The sequence below is a fragment of the Polyodon spathula genome, chromosome 3 (assembly GCF_017654505.1).
Source record: "Polyodon spathula isolate WHYD16114869_AA chromosome 3, ASM1765450v1, whole genome shotgun sequence".
NCBI classification, from domain to species: Eukaryota; Metazoa; Chordata; class Actinopteri; order Acipenseriformes; family Polyodontidae; genus Polyodon; species Polyodon spathula.
In genome coordinates, this window is record NC_054536.1 from 77,748,288 (window position 1) to 77,773,156 (window position 24,869).

Below are 24,869 nucleotides of genomic sequence, written 5' to 3' on the forward strand. Positions count from 1 at the left end.
GCACCCATTTCACCCACCTCATCTTTTTCAACCCCTGGACAAAGCTGTGCTTGGAGAGGTAAAAATAACAGTGGAGGGAGAAGCTAGGATGTCACGTGTCACTTGTGACACGATCAGAAATATTTTTCATCCAAGCTGAAGGATGTGCTTGATGTGGCTTTAAAGTCACAAAATTTGACTGTATTGTATTTAAAAAAAAAAAAACATGTAGTAATATGCAGCATGTAAAGGGAAATAAATTATTAATCTAAACTTAAGACAAAACCAGACACTTTTATTGTGTATACATCCGCATTGTACTATAGTCCCACATTTAATTTAATGTATTGTTCGCTTACTAAAAATTAATTGTGCATCTCTGTTTATTGTGAATTTCTGCATCGAAAGTGGCATCTCGGAACCAGAGGACTGAGCACAAGCTAATGAAGTGAATGGTCTGGATGGAGCTTCATATAAAACTGTGGAAGGATATGTACTAAGCTGTTTCAGAGAACGTTCTAATCTTCAGCAACCTACTGACTACACATTCTCTGAAATGAACCCAACTACTGTACCAGTTAATCAATGTGTGCTGGACATTGGTCAGGTAAGGGTGCAGTGGTGGCCTTACTTGACAATTTACTGTCTTTTTTGGGATTGTCAGCTCTGTCAAGTAAAATTTTATTTTTTTTTAGTTTAAAATATTTGTGTTCAGACAAAATATTTTAGAAAAATGCATGACATTCCCTGAAAAGATTTCATAATACCTTCCCTATATCTGTTTAGATGCTTTGGTAAATGTTGTATTTCTGAAATGTCAAAACATCAAATTAACCCCTAAATAGAAATGGTGTTTCTTAATTAAAATACTCAAACTGTTGAGCACTGCATCCCCATTGGTTGGGGTCAATTCCAATTGTATTTCCAATTATTTTTTAAATCAATTCCCAATTTTAATTCCTTCTCTGTGTACCAGACTTAGTGTTAGATCATCTTGACTTCCCAGGCAAACTCACACCACATGAGATGAAGATAGCCTGCAGCCGTTTGAAGATGCCACGGACAAAGACGAGAAGGAGAAATCTGTCACCCCCAGTATGGTAATCATTTGTTTGGGGGCTACGCCATCGACTCCAAATTCTTTGTGATACCTACGACTTTAAGCTGGTTGCCACACTGCAAGCTGATGTGGATAGACTTGCACCTTATGAATCCCTGGAGAACTTCAGACTTGACATCCCCCTACATCCTAGCTTGAAGGAAGAGGTTCTTAGCATCAACCCTTCTGCATCCTCCAGTGAGCCGTCACCTCCATCTCCACCTGCAAAGTGACTGAAGCTCCTAGAATTAGCCCCAGTTTAAGCACTGACTCCTTCACTTAGTACACTTTCAGCACTGATTACCTCACACAGGCAACTGCTGCACATGCCTCTGAGCCACTTACTTTCTGGAAGGATAACAGACGGGTGCCCTACCCTTGTCAAGCTGGCCTGCAAGTACCTGCCGATACCGGCTTCATCCGCACCTATTGAGATGCTTTTAAGCATCACACGAAAATCTTCTGCACAGAAAGGTGTAACCTGACCGACTCTAAATTTGAGAAGCACATGATGAGTTCTTGAAACATGTTGAATTAATTTGTATTGTAATTGTGTAATTGCATGTTTTGTTGACAAAGTTGTACAGCTATGGAAAAGGTTTTGCATCACGTAGAAATTTAGGATTGAGAAATACTAAAATATATATTTCTTATATATGATATGAACACAATTTAGATATTTTTTTGAACAATATGTAACCAAAGAATCTACAAGATGATATCGCAAGTGTCTACCGGAAGCCACAATAGTAGTACAATAAAACACTGGGGCTACATGGCTAAAAAGCTTTTAAGATATATTTGGCCCCTGTTGGAAAACATGGATTGAGAATTGATTAGGGGTTTGCTACGCATGTGGACTAGCAGAGCTATACTGGTGTTCTTTTCTGAAAAGAGACTAATATTGCAGATAGCAGACTGTTTGGTTCAAATTGCATGTACTGCTAACCACTGATAGAGACGATGCGTCTACAAACTGCCCAACAATGACTGCAAGCTATCATCTGTGGACTTTATACTAAAAATTACTAGATAAGTCATGTCCTAGGATAACAAAAGGCAGATTATTTTATGTCTCCAGCATGTGAAGAAATAATTAACTAGCCAGACATCTTCTAGAAAATTACAATCCATGCCATAAAGAGAAAGGGGAGGTGGACCATCTATACAGAAGGGTGTAGCCAAGCAAGCATTGTAATTTTGAGTATCTGTATATCCTGTACCTGGGACCAGACTCCCTGCATATTTCAATAAACCTGGCAACTGACTGAAGAAAAGGACTCTGTGCATTTTCTTGAATCTACTTACTCACCATCTATTTTTTAAGTACTTCAGCCCCTATCCTACTATATACTCTTACCAATGTAATGGCCTAATATCATCTCATTTATACTAAAAATTACTAGATAAGTCTGTCCTATATACATTTTATTTTATTTGGCATTCACAAATAATTAATGCCAGCATCTTCTAGAAAATTACAATCCATGCCATAAAGTTTTCCTTGTAGCCAAGAACATTTTCTTGCAGATACACTGAATGTAAAAAAACAAAAAAAAACAAAACAAGTGTAACAATGACACAACAAAAACAAAGCATCACAATTTGGGTTCAAACCTTTATTGTTTCAAAATTCTAAATTCCTTTACAATACAGTAATTTATTGTTACTTATATTACTTTTTATGGTTATTGTACAATTTTAACCCAATAATAAGACACAAGATCACCAATATGAAACAGTCCTTTCTACATATGCATGTTTTATGACACTGGGAAGCTTTTGTACTGTACTATATTGTAAACAGGACAGTGTCTTCCCTTTCTGAATCCATGACAGCATTTTTCTTTGCTAAAAGTGCATTTAAAATATTGCAATGATGACTGATTCTTCAGTCTGTCAAAATGTACAGTTCTGTAACAGAGGACCTTTACACTGGGCTTTTGTGAACAACATAGAGTATTTATCTACAATACCAACTATAACTTCCATTTAGAATAGCAAACTAAAGAAAAATAATATTAATATGCATGCCATGAACATTCCTTCATAAAACTTTACTTTCAGAATATTACAGAGAAAGTATGCTGATAATGATATTTTTTGACAAAAGGACAAATGCTGGTAAATATAGTAACGAATATGTAACATTCAAATATTTGTTAATTTTACAGACAAATAATCTGGCTATTAGCCACTATATACATGGCATGCCCTTTAAAAAAAAAAAAAAAATTGGTCCATATTTCTAAGTCAGTTTGAGTAAAAAACAGACAAAAATGCAAGTCAAATTTTCAATCATGAACTTGAAAGTTACCTCACTGGAAAAGGGCACCCAAGAAATGATCATGTTTACACTGCCCGTCGCTGTGAACTATGGAGGGTACATTATGAGTAGAATGAGATAAGTAAAGAGAAAATGACAAAGCAATCAATGATCTGATAGTTCTATTTGTCCTGAAGTTAAACTTTCTTGTTCCAGGGTACAGCTTTCACTCTGTAGAACTTTGTGCCCAACGGAACTTTAAATCGGTTTTGAGCCTAGAAGACAAAGTATTTATTTGATTAGTTATAGAGGGTTCATACACCTTTTCAACATCAAAATTCCAGAATACCATTTGTTTTTCCCAGATTTGTTTTTTTAGTTAGTTTCTACTAGTGTTTTGATAGTTATCCACGTAGGCGGGCCGCCGCAGAGCATTACAGCTTTTTGATCCTGAGCAGAAGCTGCTTGTGGTTTTCTAAAAGTACTTGTCAGAATCTGGAGGTGCATATCTAGCAAGAGACAATGCAGGTATGCAAAAGAGAAGTAAGGCAATCTAAGAAATGTCCAATATTTGAGAACTACGTTGTATTGCTCACAAAAAGAATATAAAAAGTATTGCAAGTATACTGCAAGTGTATCTGTGTCAAAATAGGATAGTATGGTACTAAAACCAGACAATTTTGGCACAAGTATACTTGCAGTATATAATTTTTTTTGTAAGGGATGATATTTATACCCCTCTTAAATGCTAAACACTATGGGAGGTGAAAAATAACAAAAATGAAATAACAAATGTGTACGCATTATATATTAAAATGTGCAAATGGCATATATTAAACATACAAGTCAAATACTAAATACCAGCACCCCCTCGTAACAAAAGGGGGAACAATGTAAATCTACAAAAATATACATTATAATGTATTTACAGTATAATCGTAAATCTCGAAAAACTACTCACTTCTAAATCTTTTGTAGTCATTTCTGTATTACTTTAGTATAAATACATGTTAATCTGGATTCATATGTTGTTTTTTTCTGACTTTATGTGAACGAAAAGACACACATTTGCCCGTTTTCCCATTGGAAATAGTGATATTTTGAAATATCACTGTCCTGGTCACAAAAGCAAAGTTTGTGGGGAATAATAGCCATTTTCTATACTTTTGATGCATAAGCAATTAGGAAATAACACTTACTACCCAGGAACAAAAATATTAATTAAATTTGTTACACGGTGTAATATTAGAACATGTATTCTGTCTCATGTGTTTTAATATATATGTTTTTACAACATTTACAAATATCACGAAAACGAGTGGCTATAAGCACACACTACTTCATGAACTAATGTATCAGGTACGTTGTTTTCGTTACTACTGACAATGAAATGAGTCACTTATTTTATTTATATTTACTTTGAGAAAATAAATCGAGAGTAGTGTCCATTATTGCTTATTAAGATCCTGAGAATAAATGTGTATTATGTCATTGCAATCACTCCGGTGAAATAATGTCTTGTAATCTGCCCAAACATCAACATTTTTCAATAAAACTTTCAAAAAGTATTGTAAGGTGCCTCGGCACATAGAATTACACAATTTTTATACATGTATCTCTAAGCAGAAATACATTATAAAAACGACTTAACAAAATAAATAAATAAATAAATAAATTAAAAATGCTACCATAAAAAATAGATGTTGTTATTTTTTTATAGGAAGAGAGTCAACTACAGCCAAAAAACACCTAGTCCTGGGGGAGCATCTCACAGAAAAATGCTTGGTCCTGAAAGGGTTAACGGTACATAGTTCAAAAAATAAACTTCAATACAATTTGTAGTAGTGCAAACACTTAACACATAATTACATTACACTATCCTCGGAGACAATTAGAATGATTCTGTTACACCTGCTGTTAACTCGGACAGGCATAATTAGGCAAGTAAAATTGGAATATTTCTGTAATATCATTCTAGCATTTTACAAAGTTGCTATAAACACCCTTTTTTTAATACAATGCAAAATTACTTTTATATGATTAACACCTAAAATATTAGCATAACCCTCCTTAATTACCATAAAATGTCACCAACCAGTGCAGTATTTAGAAGTTTGTTGTAAACCAGTGTGTTAATAAAAAAAAGGACAGGGTCATCTAAAATATTTTTCAGGAACAATACCACTACTATCATGGCACGCTACCTCTATTTTTGTTGTACATGTAGCCAATAGTTTTCGCATCAAAATAGATCTTTAAATAATATCAAGATATTCTTACCTTCTTTGCCTGACAATATTCCTTTTCCATAACTTTTCCAAGAACCCAAGGTCTTCGTGGGGCACCTGATGCTAAACAGACAATAGTAATAATTTACAATTCAATGTACAATATTATGCTGCAGAATAAAGCCGGTCCAATTTTTAATTGAAAATACCTGGAAAACTTGTATAAAGGTTTCTTTATATCTTCTATCTTAGGTTTAGAACAGTGCCTTATTTCAACATTTCCAGAGCTCTCACTGTTAACTTAAGATCTTTATAGTATGGAACTTGATCTGAAGAGATTTCATCATCTCACATCAGAGAAGCAATTAACTTCCAAGGACATTCTTCAATGCACAACCACAGTTAAACCAGTTCCCTAAAAAAATCATTTATTTATATAATGTATTCAACAAGATGGCTTTGTAAGGCAACACATACATATAAACATCAATTCAATTATGAGGACGCATCTATTTTACAGGAATGGCGGAAATACAATTAAAGTATTCAAAGTATTTTTCATCTAAACATAGTTGCGTAATTTATTTTTGATTTTGTTCCTATTATTTGCTTTATTATTTATATTAAATGATTTGTTGCATACAAATCTGAAAATGCAATATTAGTAAATACGAATTAAGAGAGTAATATACCCTTTATTTTACAATATGACCAGTACAATGTACCACACTCACCTGGTTTGAGATCCAATGCTGCAAGAGACTCTGAGTGCAGAAAGTATAAGGTTGGGCCAACAGTGAAAAGGACATAATTATCATGCCGTTCATCCAAGATAATAAGAACCAAATCTCCAACCTGAAAACTGAAACAAAAGAAAATGTCAAATCAATATTAATCATCAATTCTGAGAACACATTTCAGTGCATAACCCAGGGGTTATCCACATCTGGAGGCCATTCTTAGATCACTAACTGAATCAAAATTATGTTAGTTTAATTAAAACACACACACACACACACACACACACACACACACACACGCACCCCCCCTCTGGAAAAAATTAAGAGACCACTGCAAAATTATCAGTTTCTCTGGTTTTACTATTTACAGGTACGTGTTTGGGTAAAATGAATATTTTTGTTTTATTCTATAAACTACTGACAACATTTCTCCCAAATTCCAAATAAAAATATTGTCATTTAGAGCATTTATTTGCAGAAAATGACAACTGGTCAAAATAACAAAAAACGATGCAGTGTTGTCAGACCTCGAATAATGCAAAGAAAATAAGTTCATATTCATTTTTAAACAACACAATACTAATGTTTTAAATTAGGAAGAGTTCAGAAATCAATATTTGGTGGAATAACCCTGATTTCCAAGCACAGCTTTCATGCGTCTTGGCATGCTCTCCACCAGTCTTTCACATTGATGTTGGGTGACTTTATCCACTCCTGGCGCAAAAATTCAAGCAGCTCGGCTTTGTTTGATGGCTTGTGACCAAAATCACATTCCAGAGGTTTTCAATGGGGTTCAGGTCTGGAGATTGGGCTGGCCATGACAGGGTCTTGATCTGGTGGTCCTCCATCCACACCTTGATTGACCTGGCTGTGTGGTATGGAGCATTGTCCTGCTGGAAAAACCAATCCTCAGAGTTGGGGAACACTGTCAGAGCAGAAGGAAGCAAGTTTTCTTCCAGGACAACCTTGTACTTGGCTTGATTCATGCGTCCTTCACAAAGACAAATCTGCCCGATTCCAGAGCCCCCCCCCCCCCCCTGAGCCTATATATATATATATATATATATATATATATATATATATATATATATATAGTCAAGGGATTATTATATTAGTGTGCCGTGTGCCCTCCATAAGTATTGGGACAGTGAAGTCAAAATTGCTATTTTTGCTGTACACTCAAGCAATATGAAAATACGAGTAAAAGATGAATACGAGGCAAAAGTACAGAATTTCACCTTTTATTTCTGGCATTTTCAATACATACATGTTTTACCAACTAATCTGGCCTTTTTGTTTTTGGTGCTGATCAGAGGTTTGCATCTTGCAGTGTAGACTTTGTAATTCTGCTGCCAAAGTCTTCTGTGAACAGTAGATTGTGACACTTTCACCCCAGCATTCTGAAGGTTGTTGGTGATTTCACTGACTATTGTTTAAGGGTTTTTTTTCACAGCTCTGGTCATTGTTCTGTCATCAACTGCTGTTATTTTCCTTGGCCGACCTGGCTGTTGCCGATTGCTGAAGACACCAGTGCTTCCTCTCTTTTTCAGGACATTCCAAACTGTTGATTTGGCTATGCCCAACTTTTGTGCTATGGTTCTAACTGAGTTCCTCTTTTCTTTTAGCATCCAAATCACCTGCTTTTCTTTCATAGATAGGTCCCTAGTCTTCATGTTGGATTATGCCTACTGACACCAAACGCAGACTCCAAAGGCAAAAGCAAAGAATAGATCTGAGACTATGCATTTTGGTGCGTCCTTCACTTGTTTGGTGTGCAAGGTAATGAAACATGCAATCTTCCAAGTGTGAAAAAGTTATTGCCCCCCTACTTAACTCAACCCAATTAAAGGGATAGTTAGGGTCAGCTGTTTGAATACTTTGGTTAACAATCAGGCCTGATTTGGGCAACGCCCTGCCCAATATAAATCTGACTAAATTTGGCCCTTACCATCAGAGTGAAGTTGTCAGCACATAGGTTCTAGAGGCACATCATGCTATGATCAAAAGAAATCCCTGAAGACCTCCAGTTATTGATGCCTGTCAGTCTGGAAAGGGTTACAAGCTCTGGGGCTCCACTAAACCACAGTCAGAGCCATATTATCCAAATGGAGAAAGTTTGGGACAGTAGTGAATCTTTCCAGGAGTGGCCGTCCTGCCGAAATCTCTCCAAGAGCAAGGTGTAAAATCATCCAGGAAGTCACAAAGAACTCTAGAACAACATCCAGTGATCTGCAGGCCTCTCACATCTTGGCTAAGGTCAGTGTTCATGACTCTACCATCAGAAAGACACTGGTCAAAAATGGGATTCATGGCAGAGTAGCAAGGCGGAAACCAACGCCCACTAAGAAGAACATTAATGCTCGTCTCAAGTTTGCCAAAAAGCATCTGGATGATCCTCAAGAGTTCTGGAACAATGTTATATGGACAGATGAGTCAAAAGTGGAACTTTTCGGCCAACATGGGCCCAGTTATGTCTGGCGAAATCCAAACACTGCATTCCATAGTAAAAACCTCATACCAACGGTCAAGCATGGTGGTGGTAGTGTCATGATTTGGGGGTGCTTTGCTGCACCAGGACCTGGACGACTTGCCATCATTGAAGGAACCATGAATTCTGCTCTGTATCACAGAATTAAGAACATAAGAACATAAGAACATAAGAAAGTTTACAAACGAGAGGAGGCCATTCGGCCCATCTTGCTCGTTTGGTTGTTAGTAGCTTATTGATCCCAAAATCTCATCAAGCAGCTTCTTGAAGGATCCCAGGGTGTCAGCTTCAACAACATTACTGGGGAGTTGATTCCAGACCCTCACAATTCTCTGTGTAAAAAAGTGTCTCCTATTTTCTGTTCTGAATGCCCCTTTTTCTAAACTCCATTTGTGACCCCTGGTCCTTGTTTCTTTTTTCAGGCTGAAAAAGTCCCTTGCGTCCACACTGTCAATACCTTTTAGAATTTTGAATGCTTGAATTAGGTCGCCACGTAGTCTTCTTTGTTCAAGACTGAACAGATTCAATTCTTTTAGCCTGTCTGCATATGACATGCCTTTTAATTCTACAAGAGAATGTCAGACCATCCGTCCGTAAGCTGAAGCTGAAGTGCAGCTGGGTCATGGAGCAAGACAATGATCCGAAACACACAAGCAATTCTACATCAGAATGGTTGAAGAACAAGAAATTAAAAGTTTTGGAATGACCTAGTCAAAGTCCAGACCTAAACCCCATTGAGATGTTGTGGCAGGACCTGAAACAAGCAGTTTATGCTCGAAAACCCACAAATTTCACTGAGTTGAAGCAGTTCTGCATGAAGGAGTGGGCCAAAATTCCTCCATGGCGCTGTGAGAGACTGATCAATAACTACAGGAAGCGTTTGGTTGCAGTTATTGCTGCTAAAGGTGGCGTAACCAGTTATTGAGTCTAAGGGAGCAATTATTTTTTCACACAGGGGCATTGGGTGTTGCATAATTTTCTTTAATAAATAAATTAATTAAGTATCGAAACTTTGTGTTATTTGTTCACTCAGGGTCCCTTTTATCTAATATTAGATTTTGGTTGAAGATCTGATAACATTCAGTGTCAAAAATATGCAAAAATGCAGAAAATCAGACAGGGGGCAAATACTTTTTCACGGCACTATATATATATATATATATATAATCTGCGTAACGATTGAGTGTGAACAGCCAATCAGCTTCCAGATTTAGTGGGCTTCTATTTTGCATAGATGCCCGCTAGAACGTTGAAGTGCTTAACTGTGAATTATATTTTAAAATCAATCTGTGCATAAATACTGTCTTTTTCCCTTAACAGTCTAATCTACAACTAATCTGATAACACAAAAACATAAAACTACTACTTAAACATACTTTCTGATGCTGGTCTAGAGACAAGCAAAATCATGTCTGTGACAGGACACCGTAATGAAGGCTCAATTCGCAGCTACTGGACAGCAAATCAACAGGAAAGACATGATTGGTCCACAATTATGTCATCAGCTGGATCCAAACAACACCCTCCCTCAAAACCAGCCAGTCAAACTGCCAACCCTGTTTCAGTTCTTTCCGCACCAGCCAATCCACTCCCTGCCAGCTTGAATGACGCCCCGCCTCCAACAACAAGTTTCGAGTCTGACTCAATACTACACAGACTATTCAACAACTGTCCATGTCCATATAAATATATAAGAAAGAGTAAGACCCCAATAAATAAATATGTTAGCCAAATGATAATAATTTTAATAATAATAATAATGTTTTCTCTACGTGTATGTCGTTTTTATATTCTAATTATGTTAGGGACTATTTTCCTCAGCGGAAGGTTACCTGGCGAAATATCAGAAGTTCAAGGTAAATATAGGTTTAAAGTTTTTTTTTTTTTTTTTAAAATAAATAAATCGTTTTCTAATAGCGATAGAGTCCTCTCGATGCGGGCTCTACCGTGTGATAGATGACCTTGACTTTCGTTAAGCGCTCTCGCTTTAGCTCAAGATCCGCATAAATGCCAGTCACGGTCATCTACTGTTTGATGAAAACCCGCTTTTGGGCGGATACAAGCAAATGTCAGTATTGTCGGTAGTCATGTCAGCGCAGCCACAGTCAAAACCAACGTTACATTGACACGACAAAACGTGTCTATGTTTTATCGGGTTGATACAGAATGTGATGGCCTAACCAGGATTTGCATGTTTACCGGAATGTTTTAAACGGGCAAAACCCGAACAAAATTTTCTCGTGACGACGAAAAAAGAGTAACACTTCCCCATCGTCTGTAATCATTGGATTCCTGAACACACCTCATTTTTGTTGATTACAAGGACTTTGTGCCAGGAACAGCAGGCAACTGGCAATGTTGGAAACACGTCCTAATGCGTGCCGTCAACCGTTAAAACAGTAGGGATCCTAGACCTGAAGTTAAGGCAAGTAGTCAATACCTAGGGATTTTGGCCCAAAGTTCACGCTGATTGGTAAAAAACGGGTTCCTCCAACAGCAGCTGTCAGTCGTCTGGAGCAGACCTGGGTTTCCCAAAGCCATTCAGTATGCGCAACACGCACCTGTATGGAGTAGGGGTTGTATTAACCTAATGGAAAGGGAGATATATATATATGTAGAGGCGGCCAAAAGTTTCAGTCCACTAGACGTTATGGACAAACCAGTTAAAGTTTCAAATATTAGACCTCCCAGTCGTAAGATTAAATGACTTTGTCAAAGTGATAGTATTCAATAACTAACGACCCATGACTGTAAAACTTTTTGAAAATTTCCGTTCTCGTCATTTAGGCAATAGCAGTTAAAAAAACAATAAAAATCAACCCAGTCGTGAGTCTATTTTGCTTTATTACAAGCAGCTTGATTCCTTTGGTGTAAAAGTTTCTCTGCACATTGAAACACATTTAGAAGCTTTTGTGGTGTTCATGAAAAACACCACAAGTACTTTACTCGAACTGAATGTACATGAAATCGTACTGAAAAGCCCACTTTTCGGACGAAATGAGCTCATTTGTTTGACTCGCTGACCTTTGGGTTTTTCACAAAAACATTTTGTAAAGAAAAATGCTCAAGCCACAAAAAAGTGACTGGACCTTTGAAAATATTTTATTATAAAATTTTAATGACGTTAAAATTACTTACGGTTTTGTTTCTTGCCAAAAACAAAGAAACCTAGAAAACTATATATATATATATATATTATATATATATATATATTTATATATATATATATATATATATATATATATATGGAACTGAATTCTTCACACTTCCACTAGGGGTTGTGTTGCAGGGGGACATAATAGTTCGCCAAGAACCAGGGCCATGAAAACAGTGTAGATTTGAGGATCTTTTTTCACAACTTTCACAAGCATGAGCTGTTTATTGCCAACAATCTTGAAAACAAAATGAAAGTAGAAATCTGACTGCAGCAAAATATAAAAGGTATATTGTATCAGGTTTGTAAACAAAATAATAAGGACATGGGAAAAGATTTGTCCAGATGTTAAAAAGAATATGGCAGTGAAAAGGTTATTTCCTACTGGACACAGTCTGTAATAAAACTTTCTCGTGAAATTCAAATAAAGTGGTCTGTAGCAATAATATGGTTAAAGCTGACTGTTAGATTCTGCTCAAGGAGTTTCTAGAACACTGAAAATTTGCCAGCATTTTTTTTTTTTTTTTGTTAAGATATTAGCAGAAGTAGGTTCACTGACAGCTGCGGAAGCCAGTTTGTAAACTTACCAACTTACACAGTACAAGCACCCCTTACAAGGACAAGTTTACCAATCTGTGTGGTAACTGTCCATTACTCAGTTAAAGTTGAATGAATTACAATTACAAACTTCAATCACGACATTTGGTTATTGTAAAGAATTACCACATCTTTTTTAAATAATTGTATATATCATAGGGACATCTGTTCTAAAATGCCTAAGTAAAACATACTTTTTACCTTTTTGACAATAGTGGCAATGTAGCTCCATGTCTTTGTCTTGTTTCTTTTTTTATTTCAGCTACCTGTGTTTTTTGTTTTGAGGATGTCTGATAAGCATTTCAATGCAATGCGATTGCGAAGATCAGGAATGGTGTTTCCAAAATTTAAAACTATATAGTACGATAATGATTGTATGATAACATCACAATTGTAGAAAAAGAATGTTGGAATTCTGGTCCCTATAAGAACAGTGTCAGCATAATTAAAATATAATCCTAGGGTAGAAAAGAAATACATACTTACTCTCTAATGGCAATTTTTTCAGAATGTCTTGAAGATACTGAAGACATGCTCTGAGACATCTGTGAAACAAATGAAGCACGTGCAAACATTAATTCATGGTAAAAAACAAAACAAAAAAAAACAAAAAAAAACAAACACCTGTCATGTGCACATGATTTCAGTACTTAAAACCAGTATGTTAGATTCACAGATATAAAAAAAAAAAAAAAAAAAACACATGTTAACAACAAATCTCCTTCCAGGTTGAAAATACATAAAGTAAAAGCTACTAGTCTCTTAAACAAAACAAAACAAAACAAAAAAAAAAAATCACCATATCCTACATTCAGCATGCTATATACAGCTACGGCCAAAAGTTGTGTGTGTCTCAATCCTAAAATTCTAGGTGATTTCACAACTTTTGGCCATAGCTGTATATACCACGCTGAATGTAGGTTATGGTGATCTATTTATTTATTTATTTATTTTTGGTTTAAGAGACTAGTAGCTTTTACTATAAATTTTCAGTTTTTCGTTAAGTACATGGGAAGTTATGAAGCAGTGTGTTAACTTAACATTATTCAGCAGGTCTCATTTGCCTTTGTGAAGCAAAATGTGTCAATTTTATAGGGTGATGCAAAACTTTTGGCCATAGCTGTTGTAGGACATATGACTCAAAGATAGTAGTGTTATTACTCATGAAATAATTAATATGGAAAACTAAAACAATATCTTAGGCGTCACACATCATAAGGACATGCATATGAGTTCCATTATATATTGCTAGATTATGATACTTTCAATAACTTGTGTTAAAGTACGTCTTAAGCAAGTTTGATCACAAGAAGTAGTTCTCTATGAAAAACTCAAAAATGTGACGTACAGCTGCCTTCATTACAGTGTATAAATATATGAATCAAATAATAAGAATTCAAGTAACTTGTATAAGAGGGTTGATGTGCTTTATAATACAGGCCCTTATTTTCAAACAACATAATACTTTATAACCCTTAGGGGGCATTTCATTTGTGTACAATAATCTTATATAATTCTAGTAATATTCAATCTCTTACAAGTATGTAAAACAAGGTTTATGAATCCAGTAAAGCAGAAACTAGTATATAAAAGTGATAGTATACCAAGATTCTTCCTATCAATTACTGCAAAGGGGCATTACCAACAAAACCAAAAAAAAAAAAAGTCAGAAAGATTAAACAATTATGTAGGGTTTTTATTAAAATGTCATCCGTTTCAATAGAGATTAACAAACATGACACTTTTCACTTATCAGGAATTGAATCTACCCTTGCATTATAACTCTGTTAATATTAGGGGCTATACAACAAAGTTGCTATGGAATCCTACTGTTATAATTAAGATTATTAGGCCTGGGAAGTCTACTGTTTTTGTAAGGATTTGTTTTCTTTCTTTTTAATTTTTTTGTATTTATTTTATTTTGTTTTATTATTGTCATTTTTCCTCCCAAAACTTTAAATTGCTCCTGTTCGCACGTGGTGTAATCAATCAACATGAAACGTGGCAGGTATCATCTCTTGTAGATTACAGTGCGGATGCAAAAAAAAAAAAAAAAATACGCTCCTATGTCAATCAAGATGGCGGCCTGACGCATTTTTTTAAAACACCTTTCAAAATCTTCTACTTGGGAACAGGTGAAGCGATTGCTCTGAAACTTGGCATATGTCATCAACAACCAAACCCGCTTCAAGTTTGTGAAGCAGAAGTTGCAGTGATAAACTTTAATAACAAAATATGCCGAAATGTGCACCAAACATCTAATTGTTTCTGTTTGCAAACCGTTTAACCATCTCCTAACTTGGGAGGCGTCATCCAAGTGACAATGGAATTCAAATATTTCAAAATGGTTTTCTTTCATAAAACAAGATGGCGGACAAACCTACACTTTCTTTTTAAATTTAAAACCATTTCTGTTGAAAAATGGTTTATTTGATTCACTCCAAAGTTGACAAAAAAAAATTACTTCGATTTTTCACCTCTGTAGTCTAGTGCCTCGATACAACATTTTATTACAAAGTTAACTATAGCTGACTAACAATACAAAACTCACCAGTCGTTGATTCAGACGTTTGTTCTCTTCCTCCTTCATGTGTAAAGTCTGTAAAACATTTTTTTTTTTTTACTATTGCACTGGGCAAAACAAATTAAACTGTTACAAGTAAATATATTAGTGTATCCAGAAAATATAAATATTTTATGCTATATTGGTGTGTGTCATATGTTGATGACATCATCTTACCGCATAAGAATTGATTAAAAGATATCACTCAACAGAACCATGCACATATGTGTGTGTATTATATATATATATATATATATATAATCATATATAATATATATATATATATATATATATAGATATAATTATTTTTATTAAAAAAAAAAATTTACTGGTTAATTGGATTGAAATTCATGTAACTTTTGATACCTATGACTTTGATTAACAATTTTAATAAATAATTTTTAAATTTCTTATGGGGGGGAAAGATTATTTTAAGGAAACAAAAAGAAGTCTATAATGTCCAGGTATAAAAAGTGACTTACCCCCTCTTATTACTTTTACTAGTCCATTATATGTTAAAATTCCTTTAATTAGGAGATTGTATATGTGTATGTATGTATGTATGGATATATCATATATATATGTGTGTGTTGTGTGACATATATATGTGTGTGTGTGTGTGTGTGTATATATATATATATACACCCACTATATCTATATATATATATATTATATATGTCGATATATAATATATATAGATATATATAATATATATTATATATATATATATATATATTTGATACTGTCCGACACGTGCGGGGGTACTATATGGTGTGGACCCCACCACTATTCGTGATTTGGTGGGTCTTAACCATCTAATACTAGATTGGTCAAATGATCAGAACCACATGGTTCAAAGTGGGCTATACCACTTATAACACGGCTACCTGTCATTTGTAGGGGGAAAAAAAAAAACTCAATGTGTTTTAATTTTTAATTAAGATAAAACCAGAAACTTTTCTTATGTATACACCTGCCGTGTAATATAGTCCTAAATTATATTTAATTCATTGTTTATTAACAATAAACTTCATGTTTGTTCATTGTGAATTCCGGCATTGAAAGTGCCATCTCACTAGAAACTAGAGGGCTGTGCACAAGCTGTGATGATGGGCAGAGTTTCAAATGACACTAGGAAGTAAAGGGAGCAATGGCAATGGAGACTGAAGTCGGATCTTGAAGCAAGTTTGTGAACTCGTTACATGCAAGGCATACATATTCTAGTAAGTTTTCATCTTTTTGGATCACAGAATATGCTTTTGTTAGTTGTCGGACACCCTCACGCCCAAGTCATGCCAGATTAAGCTGGCGATTGAACAAGACTTTACGCACCAATCCGACCGTGGTGTCAGGGGACAGTACCTCAGTTTCCCTCAGACACTTCAAATCCAGGTCTGTAGTTCCTGACTGAAGTTATACATTATTGATGGTTTTAAACTTGCTGTCAGCAGAGATGTTAAAACCTCTACTGTTAAATTATGTATTTAGTCCAGCTCAGTGTTATAAAACTGGAGACTGAATACTGGTCCCTAGTTAAACTTTATAAAATTCCTTTTATCCTGTTTAGATTTTTTAGACTTATTTCCATAAAATTAATGTACTTAAAGAAAAAAATATGAACAGTAAACAGCCCATATTGTATTTTCTTTTTTTCAATCTTTGTTTTCTTCTATTTCATTTAGCAGTTTCTCATCTACTGTTATGTGTCTACACTTGCTGGTGCACTTAATTATAATTTTTTTTTTCAGATGGACTGCTCCAAATATATTAAAGGAAATAGGTGAAATGCCACTCATTTTGGGCTGTGGTTTTGTAACTAATAACAACTAAAACGGCAGTTTGTCATGGAATTTAGAATGTAGTGGTGTGTAGTGATTTATTCAGTGTGAAGCGGCTCATTATTATGCAAGCCGTGCTATACACTTATATATGTGTGTGTGTGTGTGTGTGTGTGTGTGTGTGTACACGGTAATGTGATTCTGTTTAACCAATCAGGGGTTGTTATTTTTCCAAGCTCTGTGTGTATGATGATTAAAAAGACTAACTACGTAAGCTTAAAGCTGAAAATATAAATGGTATATAAATATACAAGTAAATTAAACTTACTTTTCATCTGGTCTGTCTTCCTTTCTGTCCAGCAGACATCTATGTATCCTGTCTTAATTTTTATTGTCTAGTTAAACACTTTCCTCCTATCTTCTCTTCTTTGGTCTAAATATATCTTCCATTTGTATTTTCACATTTTACACAGATTTACTACGTTTACACTTAACTCTAAGTGTTATGACTGACTATGATTTTGATGTACATTAAATGTAAAAAAATATAGGGTTTACATATAGTTTTGTTTCCCGACCACCTGTCCTTTATGCTATTTATTTTAGTCAGAATTTGCCAGGTTTGATGTGTGTACTAGTTAACAATATGCCCGTAAAAATACAGCATATTTATATATATTATCTATATCTATATTATATATATATATATATATATATTATCTATATATCATATAAATTTATCTTATATATAAAAAAAAAATTTTTACATGCTCGTGCACGAAGTCACGTCTTCAGAGCTCGTGGTAACCAACCAGTGTAACTTCTTAATTTAATGTAGTCACTGATTCTATGTCAATACGGAGCTCTGATCTCCAGCCTCCTTTTAGACTGACCCAATGAACTGCAGCAAAAATTGATTACCTAACCCAAACATCAGAGATCAATTACTTCTGCCAAATACAACAATTATTTTTATTTATTTATTTATTCCCCCCACCAAGCACTGGAAACCTGACAGTCTCTGTCCTTGTGCTATCTGAAGTTTTATGATACCTACTGTATTTTGTTTTCTTCTTCATTGCTTTAAACGTGTAAATGTTTACCTTACATCAGTAAACATTATTTATAACAATCATTAAAAAAGATAAACTAGACATTTACATAATTTCATATATTGCTGAAACATAACTAGATTTTATTTGTATTTCTAAAACATTTGTTTTCTTTTTGTAATGGCTGGACAAAAAATGCAGGATTTGCTAAAACTGTCATGTTAAGTAGTTTTTACTGAATTTTAATTCACATTATTTAGGACACTCAGACTATAAAGAAATATTTTTAAAATAAATTCAGTTCCAGACTATATTCACAAAATAAAACTACATTATTTTTACACAATGTATATAAAAACTGCAAGGCCTCCTAAACCAGTACTACATTAAAAAGAATTAAAAAAAAAAAAAAAAGATCTGGGTGACAAGTAATTGCCTCTATATAAGTGCCTGCTGGGAGTACATGTGTAGTTTTGCCCCTATAAAAGTATCTGGTGCCCATGAGCAGTAGCTACTGTAGGAATAATTCTTACCGACAAGGAAAATAAGAGCTTTTTGCAATGGTGTTATTTTACTTCACTGTTTTTATAATGTATGCTTACTGTACAGCCATCATGCTGGCTTCCACTGCAGAATCTATTCTCCTATCCTCCCCAATGGCAGCAACTGAGGTCAGCCTCTCAGAGTCAGCAGGGGGCTCAGCTGCACATGCTCCTGCCAAATCGGCCCCAGTCGGATTAGCAGAACAAAAGAATGCTGAGGAGACCAATGAACTGCTGCGCATCTTGTTAAGTTCTTCTTCTAGCTGCTTCTTTTCCTGGAGCAAATGTGCTCTGTCCTCTGAGAGAGTTTCAATCAAATCTAAAATTAAGCACAGCAACACCATCAATACATAAAAATTCCCGGCTCAAACTAATTCAGGATTTCAGGAACACTAAATTTTGTAATTTCTAGCAATAGATTTGAATAACAGTATGGGTTCTTGTGACAGAGTGGAGGCTCTGCACATGAGTGCAAAGTTGTGTGTGTTGGTGGCTGGCGGCCATATCGGTGAAGGTGAAACCTACATGGTCACCCTTGCACAGCCACATGGCATTGTTTAATTGTTTAATTAATTGAGTGATTGAAGTTTGAATGGAAAAGTGTGGAATGTGGTGATTGGATGATCAATCAAGGCACTGGCGACATGGTATAATAGGGAACAAAGTAGTGTTTGTTTCGAGAAAATGTGTTGGATAGGTCAGTGAAGGTGTGGTGCCCAGCCTGAACAGAGAGAAAGAAAGAGAACACCGGGATAACCAACACTTGGGTGTTATATTTTGTTTGTTTTGAAGAGTTTGCAGGGTTTTTGTTTAAACCTTTTGCTTGTTCCTGTTTTGATTTATTTTGTTGAATAAAAGTGTACCAAGGTGCTTTAAACTGACGTTCCGTGTCTGGGTTTGCTATTTCTGCCACTGACCAACCTTGACGGTCCGCCACGATGTCACAGTCCTATAATGCCTATTTAACTCTTACAGGGCTCCCCTATGACATTATATTTACTACTGGATACTCATTACTGTTGAGAATTAGATGTCGTTTTAACTGAAAATATGTTGTCATTTTAAGATTAATTCCCCATGAGATACATGGAAAGCACAGTGGGAAGACTAAGATAATTCAACTTTGATTCATTGCCACTGTGTTGTAAAGAAAACGACTGTACTAAAAATGTGTGAAGCTTACAGGGCATGTATTAGAAATATAATCTCTGTTTGCTTTCATATTTACCATTGATGCAAGTTCAATGACATAAAAAGATATTTAAAGTGAGCCAGCATTATGTAACCTCCATTCAGTTTTTTTTTTTTTTTTTTTTTTTGCATTATATCAGGCTGTTGAAGATACTGACAGTCAATACACAAATTTAAAAATCATTAGCCAATACATTTATCTATTTGAGTCCAGTTTACTATCAAAACACACTTTTTTTTTTTTACTGTTCATTAGTCTAAATGCAATAAATTTCGTAATTTAATACTTTAAATCAGCTAATATCTAACACGAAAACCACAGCACCAATTGTCTGTTTGGATAGTTTCTGTCTGAGACATTTTGCTAGGCAGATAAAATTGGGGAACTGACTACAAATATAAAATTAACAATTTGTTGTTTTTGACACAGCATGTTGGCCAGTAAATTAAGTTTCAGTTACAATAGCTGATCAAATGCACAGCGATTAGGGTAAATGACAGGTGTGTAACTCTTTCTACTGCATGGTTGTTACATCAGTCCAAAGGCTGAAGTCTTGAGAATTCAAATATATGGATATTATTTGTACATGACAGTTTTATGAAAACGCCATTAAAACATCTAAACAGTCCCTCCATTTGCCTAACTATAACAGGACTGCATATTCTAAGAGAGATCTGAGGCAATGATTGTGTAACTCTGTGGACTGTCCACATTGTTATTAATTCAATTATTTGCCAATTCAATATATTACTTCAAAGGCTTAAGTCTTTAAAATTTCAACTACATTTAGGTCATCGCTGCAATGCGTTTTAGACTGTAAATATTAATGTAATTGCCTACAGGTTACCAAATTTGTGCCACAAAGTTTGTTTGTATAGATTTTTCATTAGTTTTGTTTTTCAGAATATAATTTGGAGCAAGTATCTTAATCACCCAATAACATTGTGAACATGGACCCGTGGTATATTTAGATCGCTGTTGTATACACCTGGTCGCCTATTTATTGAGGTACAGTACATTTTATTAAGGAACATTTTTCACTACCATGCTTAAAGAAGATTTATGCAAGAGACAATCTAGAAGTGATAGCTGCATCTCAGACCGATTCCTAGTGTTCTGAAATGACTCAATCACAATGCTATATATATATATAAAATCACACACAGTACCAGTCAAAAGTTTTAAACCAGGTTTTTCATGATTATCTCTGCTTTTAACTGTATAAACTTGTCTATAAACATTTCATATTTCGTTATATGGTGTACTTATAGAAGCTGATAATCATAAGTGAATTGCATTCAAAAAATTTATTTTTAAATGAAAATGTAAATCTTGTCAATTTCAATTAAATGGTCACCCAAAGAAAGGGGATTTCAGTCTGAAGCCCAAGTCAGTTAAAAGTCTGAAATTTGTATAACACGGTTTTAGAACACTGGCCTAAGTATAAAAAGGTCTTTGTTAGATGTTCTCCAAGTTAACTAGCACGTTACCTAATTAACCTTTTGTCACCAATTATTGTTAACAGGCGAGGGTCCATAATTACTATAAATATAGGTAGCACAGGCACAAGTTTGTCATTCCTGAATGTAAGGGAACAGAAAATGGCAAAACATGCTCAGTTAAGCAAAGAAGAAAAGACTGTAATTACTTTAAGAAATGAAGGTCAATCTTTAAGACAAATCACAAGAACTTTTCAAGTGTCTGTAACTGCTGTGGCCAAGACCATCAAACGATTTGAAGAAACTGGCACTCATGAGGACCGAACAAGGTCAGGCAGGCCAAGGGTGACCTCAGAATTAGAGAACAAGTTCATTCGAGTCACAAGTCTACAAAACCGGCGATTAACTGCCCCTGAAATACAATCTCAGCTAAATGCTACTAGAAGTAGAGATGTTTCAACATCAACTGTTCAAAGGAGATTGCATGAAGCTGGCCTAACTGGAAGAACTGCTGCAAAGAAACCATTGTTAAGAGTGCAAAATAAGACAGAACACAGAAGCTGGACGTCTGAGGAGGGGAAGTTGGTCTTATGGACCGATGAGTCAAAATTTGAAATATTTGGGTCCAACCGCCGAGTATTTGTAAGACACAGAGAGGGTGAGTGCATGAGTTCTGCATGTGTGGTTCCCACTGTCAAGCATGGAGGAGGCAGTGTCATGGTCAGGGGTTGCTTTGCTGGTGACAGAGTCAGTGATCTTTACCAAGTCCATGGCAAGCTCAACCAGCATGGCTATCATAGCATACTTCAGAGGCATGCCACTCCATCAGGATTATGGCTAGTTGGGCAGTCCTTCATTCTTCAGCAAGATAATGACCCGAAACACACCTCAAAGTTGTGCAAGAACTATCTGGCGAAGAAGGAAAGTGAAGGACAACTTAATATAATGACCTGGCCTGCCCAGTCTCCAGACCTCTATCCCATAGAACTTCTATGGGACAAACTGGACAGAAGAGTCAAAGAAAAGCTACCCACAAGTGCCCTATATCTCTGGGAATTGCTGCAGAAGAGCTGGGAAGACATGTCAGGTGATTTCCTGCTGAAACTTGTTAACCGAATGCCTTGTGTTTGTGAGGCTGTTATTAAGGCAAAGGGTGGCTATTTTGAGGAATCCAAGATTTAGAGACAATTTTCAATTTTCTTGAACATTGCTTTGATACTGCTTATGTTTTGTTTGTGTTTTCATTTTCAAGTATTTACAGAAACGTATACAATGTAAAACATTGTCAATTATGAAAAAAACCTAGTTTCCAGCAAGTGTACTCAAACGTTTGACTGATACTGTATATGTGCGTGAGATATTTTATTATATATATTCTATATAATATATATATATATATATATTATATATATATATATATATATATATATATATATATTAATCTTGACATTTTCTATTTCTATTGATTGATTAATCATGAGATTTACAATCAATTAAATCACACCTGTTTGCTAGTGATTGAATTGCAAGACAATTACAAGTAATCACTTTGTGATGTAATTACACATTTTCTTTTGAGCTGTGCTCCCATTTGCATTTCCTTCAGCCAAATGCCATGTCCAAAAGAAAGATACATTAAGTGTATTTATTACTGGAAATCACTACAACCTACAATACTGCATTTAACAGATCTGTTTTTGGTATACAGCAAGTTTCAGGCTTCCTGGGTGCTATTTAATTAGCTGAAGAGAAATGTAATTTATTGAGTGCTATTTTATTTTAGTTAGCTGAAGAAAAAGTAAGATATAGCTGTTAAATTTTGCCATACGGTTTGAAAGAAATATGTCGAATAAAAAGAAAAATCTGCTTACTGCCGTGAAAGGAATACACTGATGAGCAAATGTTGCAGTCTTTTTTTCTTCATTCCGACACATTGGAAAATAAATATTGGGTGTACCTTCTAGTTGCCTTTTTGTGAAAGTCTTTAGAAGGACCCTCAGCCATTTTTCAAGATTTTTTTTCCCCGCACACCGTTTTTTTGATACCTCACTCAGGTAGAAAATATTAATACACCAAGTATTTTTTAATTATATCAATGAGACACCCTTACACGTCGATATAATAATGCAAAATAAAAACAATTTTGCTTTATCACTCCACTCCCCCATCCCACTCCATAATGTCTTAATGCTGAAATTATTATTTTGAACAATAATAAGTATATGTACATTAGATAAAAGCAGTAATAAGGAGAATATTACATTTAAAACAATAACAAAGGAATACTTTGAATACTGTACATGTATATTATGTGTATGCAACAGCTTTACAAAACATCTTTAAAATGTCAAAACTCTCAATTTGCAGAATTTGCTGACAGGAATGCATAAGGAAGCGCCTACAGTTCATGTATAGTACTGTTCTAATGTTTTTTTTGTTTTTTTTTCTTTGTTTTTGTATCATTGTTGTTTGACCAAGGCTTGTTAATTCCAAACATTGGCTTGTATAACTTTTCACAGTATCACTGATTTATAAATTGTCTCTCCAATGCAGCTTGTAGAAAGTGTCCAAAGTGACACCATACAGACATGGCTCAGTGGTATGGCACATACTTTATAAAAAAGTTACTTACAGTAATTATGATGTTCGAATTGTACTTATTTTAATAAAGTTTCTGTTTTATACAAATCTAAAATCTACATTTTTTTCAGCAGCACTAAAATTAATGAAGGGATGTCCCACTTACAAGTCCCCATAGATACAGTACATTATTTATTCATCAACTTGAAATGGAACCACGCCCCATCCAAAAATTGGGCCTTGTGATGGGTGCTTAAAAACTTCACAGGACCATAATATGACAGCCTTAACTGGTTTCAGGTCAAATAGGCACATTATGAAACTTAAGTGTACTTTATTAATGTAATCTGCCACTAACTTTTCACTCAAATGAGCATTAACAAACAATATTATTTCTGAACATACCCACATATCAATCAGACTAACACAGTAGGTAACAAAACAAAAACAGCGTACTTAAAAACATACCTTTGTCCCTTTCCTGTTGCTGTGCTGCCTTTTTCAGCTTATCATTTAACTCGTTTATTATTTGTTCCTTCTTCACTTTTTCTCTTGTAAGAACAGTATTGAAATGTGTCTGCCATAACAAAAAAACAAAAAAAAAGTTTTCAACAAATATCAAACAAACACAGGAACCAGTATTTCTTATTCTCAGAAGCATTTGTGATGGACAAAACGGTTCATGGGTAGAATAGAAGAGCAATGCAACGTATGCTCGACATGGGGAGAATGTGTCTGAACCTGCTAAAGTCAAATTCTGGGGCCTATGTGAGGGATTGCTTATACTGATAATACAATTTTAAAGCTTGTTTCAAGGGATTTCCACAAAACCGAACATTAGCCATCGAGGAACTCCCGCAATGGTCCACGTGAGCTGGAATGACCCTGATCTAAACTCTTTCAGATTTCTTTTTAGGATGCGTAATTAGGAATAGGCTTTCACACAGTATTCAAAAATACTTTCCATTCACATCCTGTAATGAAATAAAAAAAAAAAAAAAAAAAAAAAAAAAACAGATGTTGCCAAATGTCCATGTTTTTTCAAATATGTACAAACTGCGTTGAAAATCAAATTAAGCATAAAATGTATTGTGCTCTGATTGCAGCTAGACTGTTAAACTGCAACACATGAGATGATTAGATACTATGAAAGGAGAATCTTTTCATCTGTA

General features: G+C 35.0%; 2 protein-coding genes across 3 annotated transcripts in view; both read right to left on the reverse strand.

Moving 5' to 3' along the window:
• Window positions 1-2,676: 2,676 nt before the first annotated feature.
• On the reverse strand, window positions 2,677-15,260 carry LOC121313434 (RB1-inducible coiled-coil protein 1-like). The gene is made up of 5 exons (XM_041245961.1): window positions 15,103-15,260; window positions 13,038-13,096; window positions 6,307-6,434; window positions 5,625-5,695; window positions 2,677-3,619 (listed from the first exon to the last, which is right to left on the reverse strand). Exons 1-5 carry the CDS (start codon window positions 15,139-15,141, stop codon window positions 3,542-3,544), a joined length of 375 nt encoding a protein of 124 aa, XP_041101895.1. The 5' UTR covers window positions 15,142-15,260; the 3' UTR covers window positions 2,677-3,541.
• A 2,506-nt stretch (window positions 15,261-17,766) lies between these two features.
• Window positions 17,767-24,869, reverse strand: part of LOC121313433 (RB1-inducible coiled-coil protein 1-like) — a 49,660-nt gene continuing 42,557 nt past the window's right edge. For both annotated transcript variants that reach the window (XM_041245959.1, XM_041245960.1), the window contains 2 exons: window positions 24,166-24,274; window positions 17,767-18,805 (listed from right to left, as the gene is read on the reverse strand). In XM_041245959.1, coding sequence (XP_041101893.1) covers window positions 18,543-18,805; window positions 24,166-24,274 — 372 coding nt within the window. In that variant the 3' untranslated portion in view covers window positions 17,767-18,542. The remainder of the gene's footprint in view (window positions 18,806-24,165; window positions 24,275-24,869) is intronic.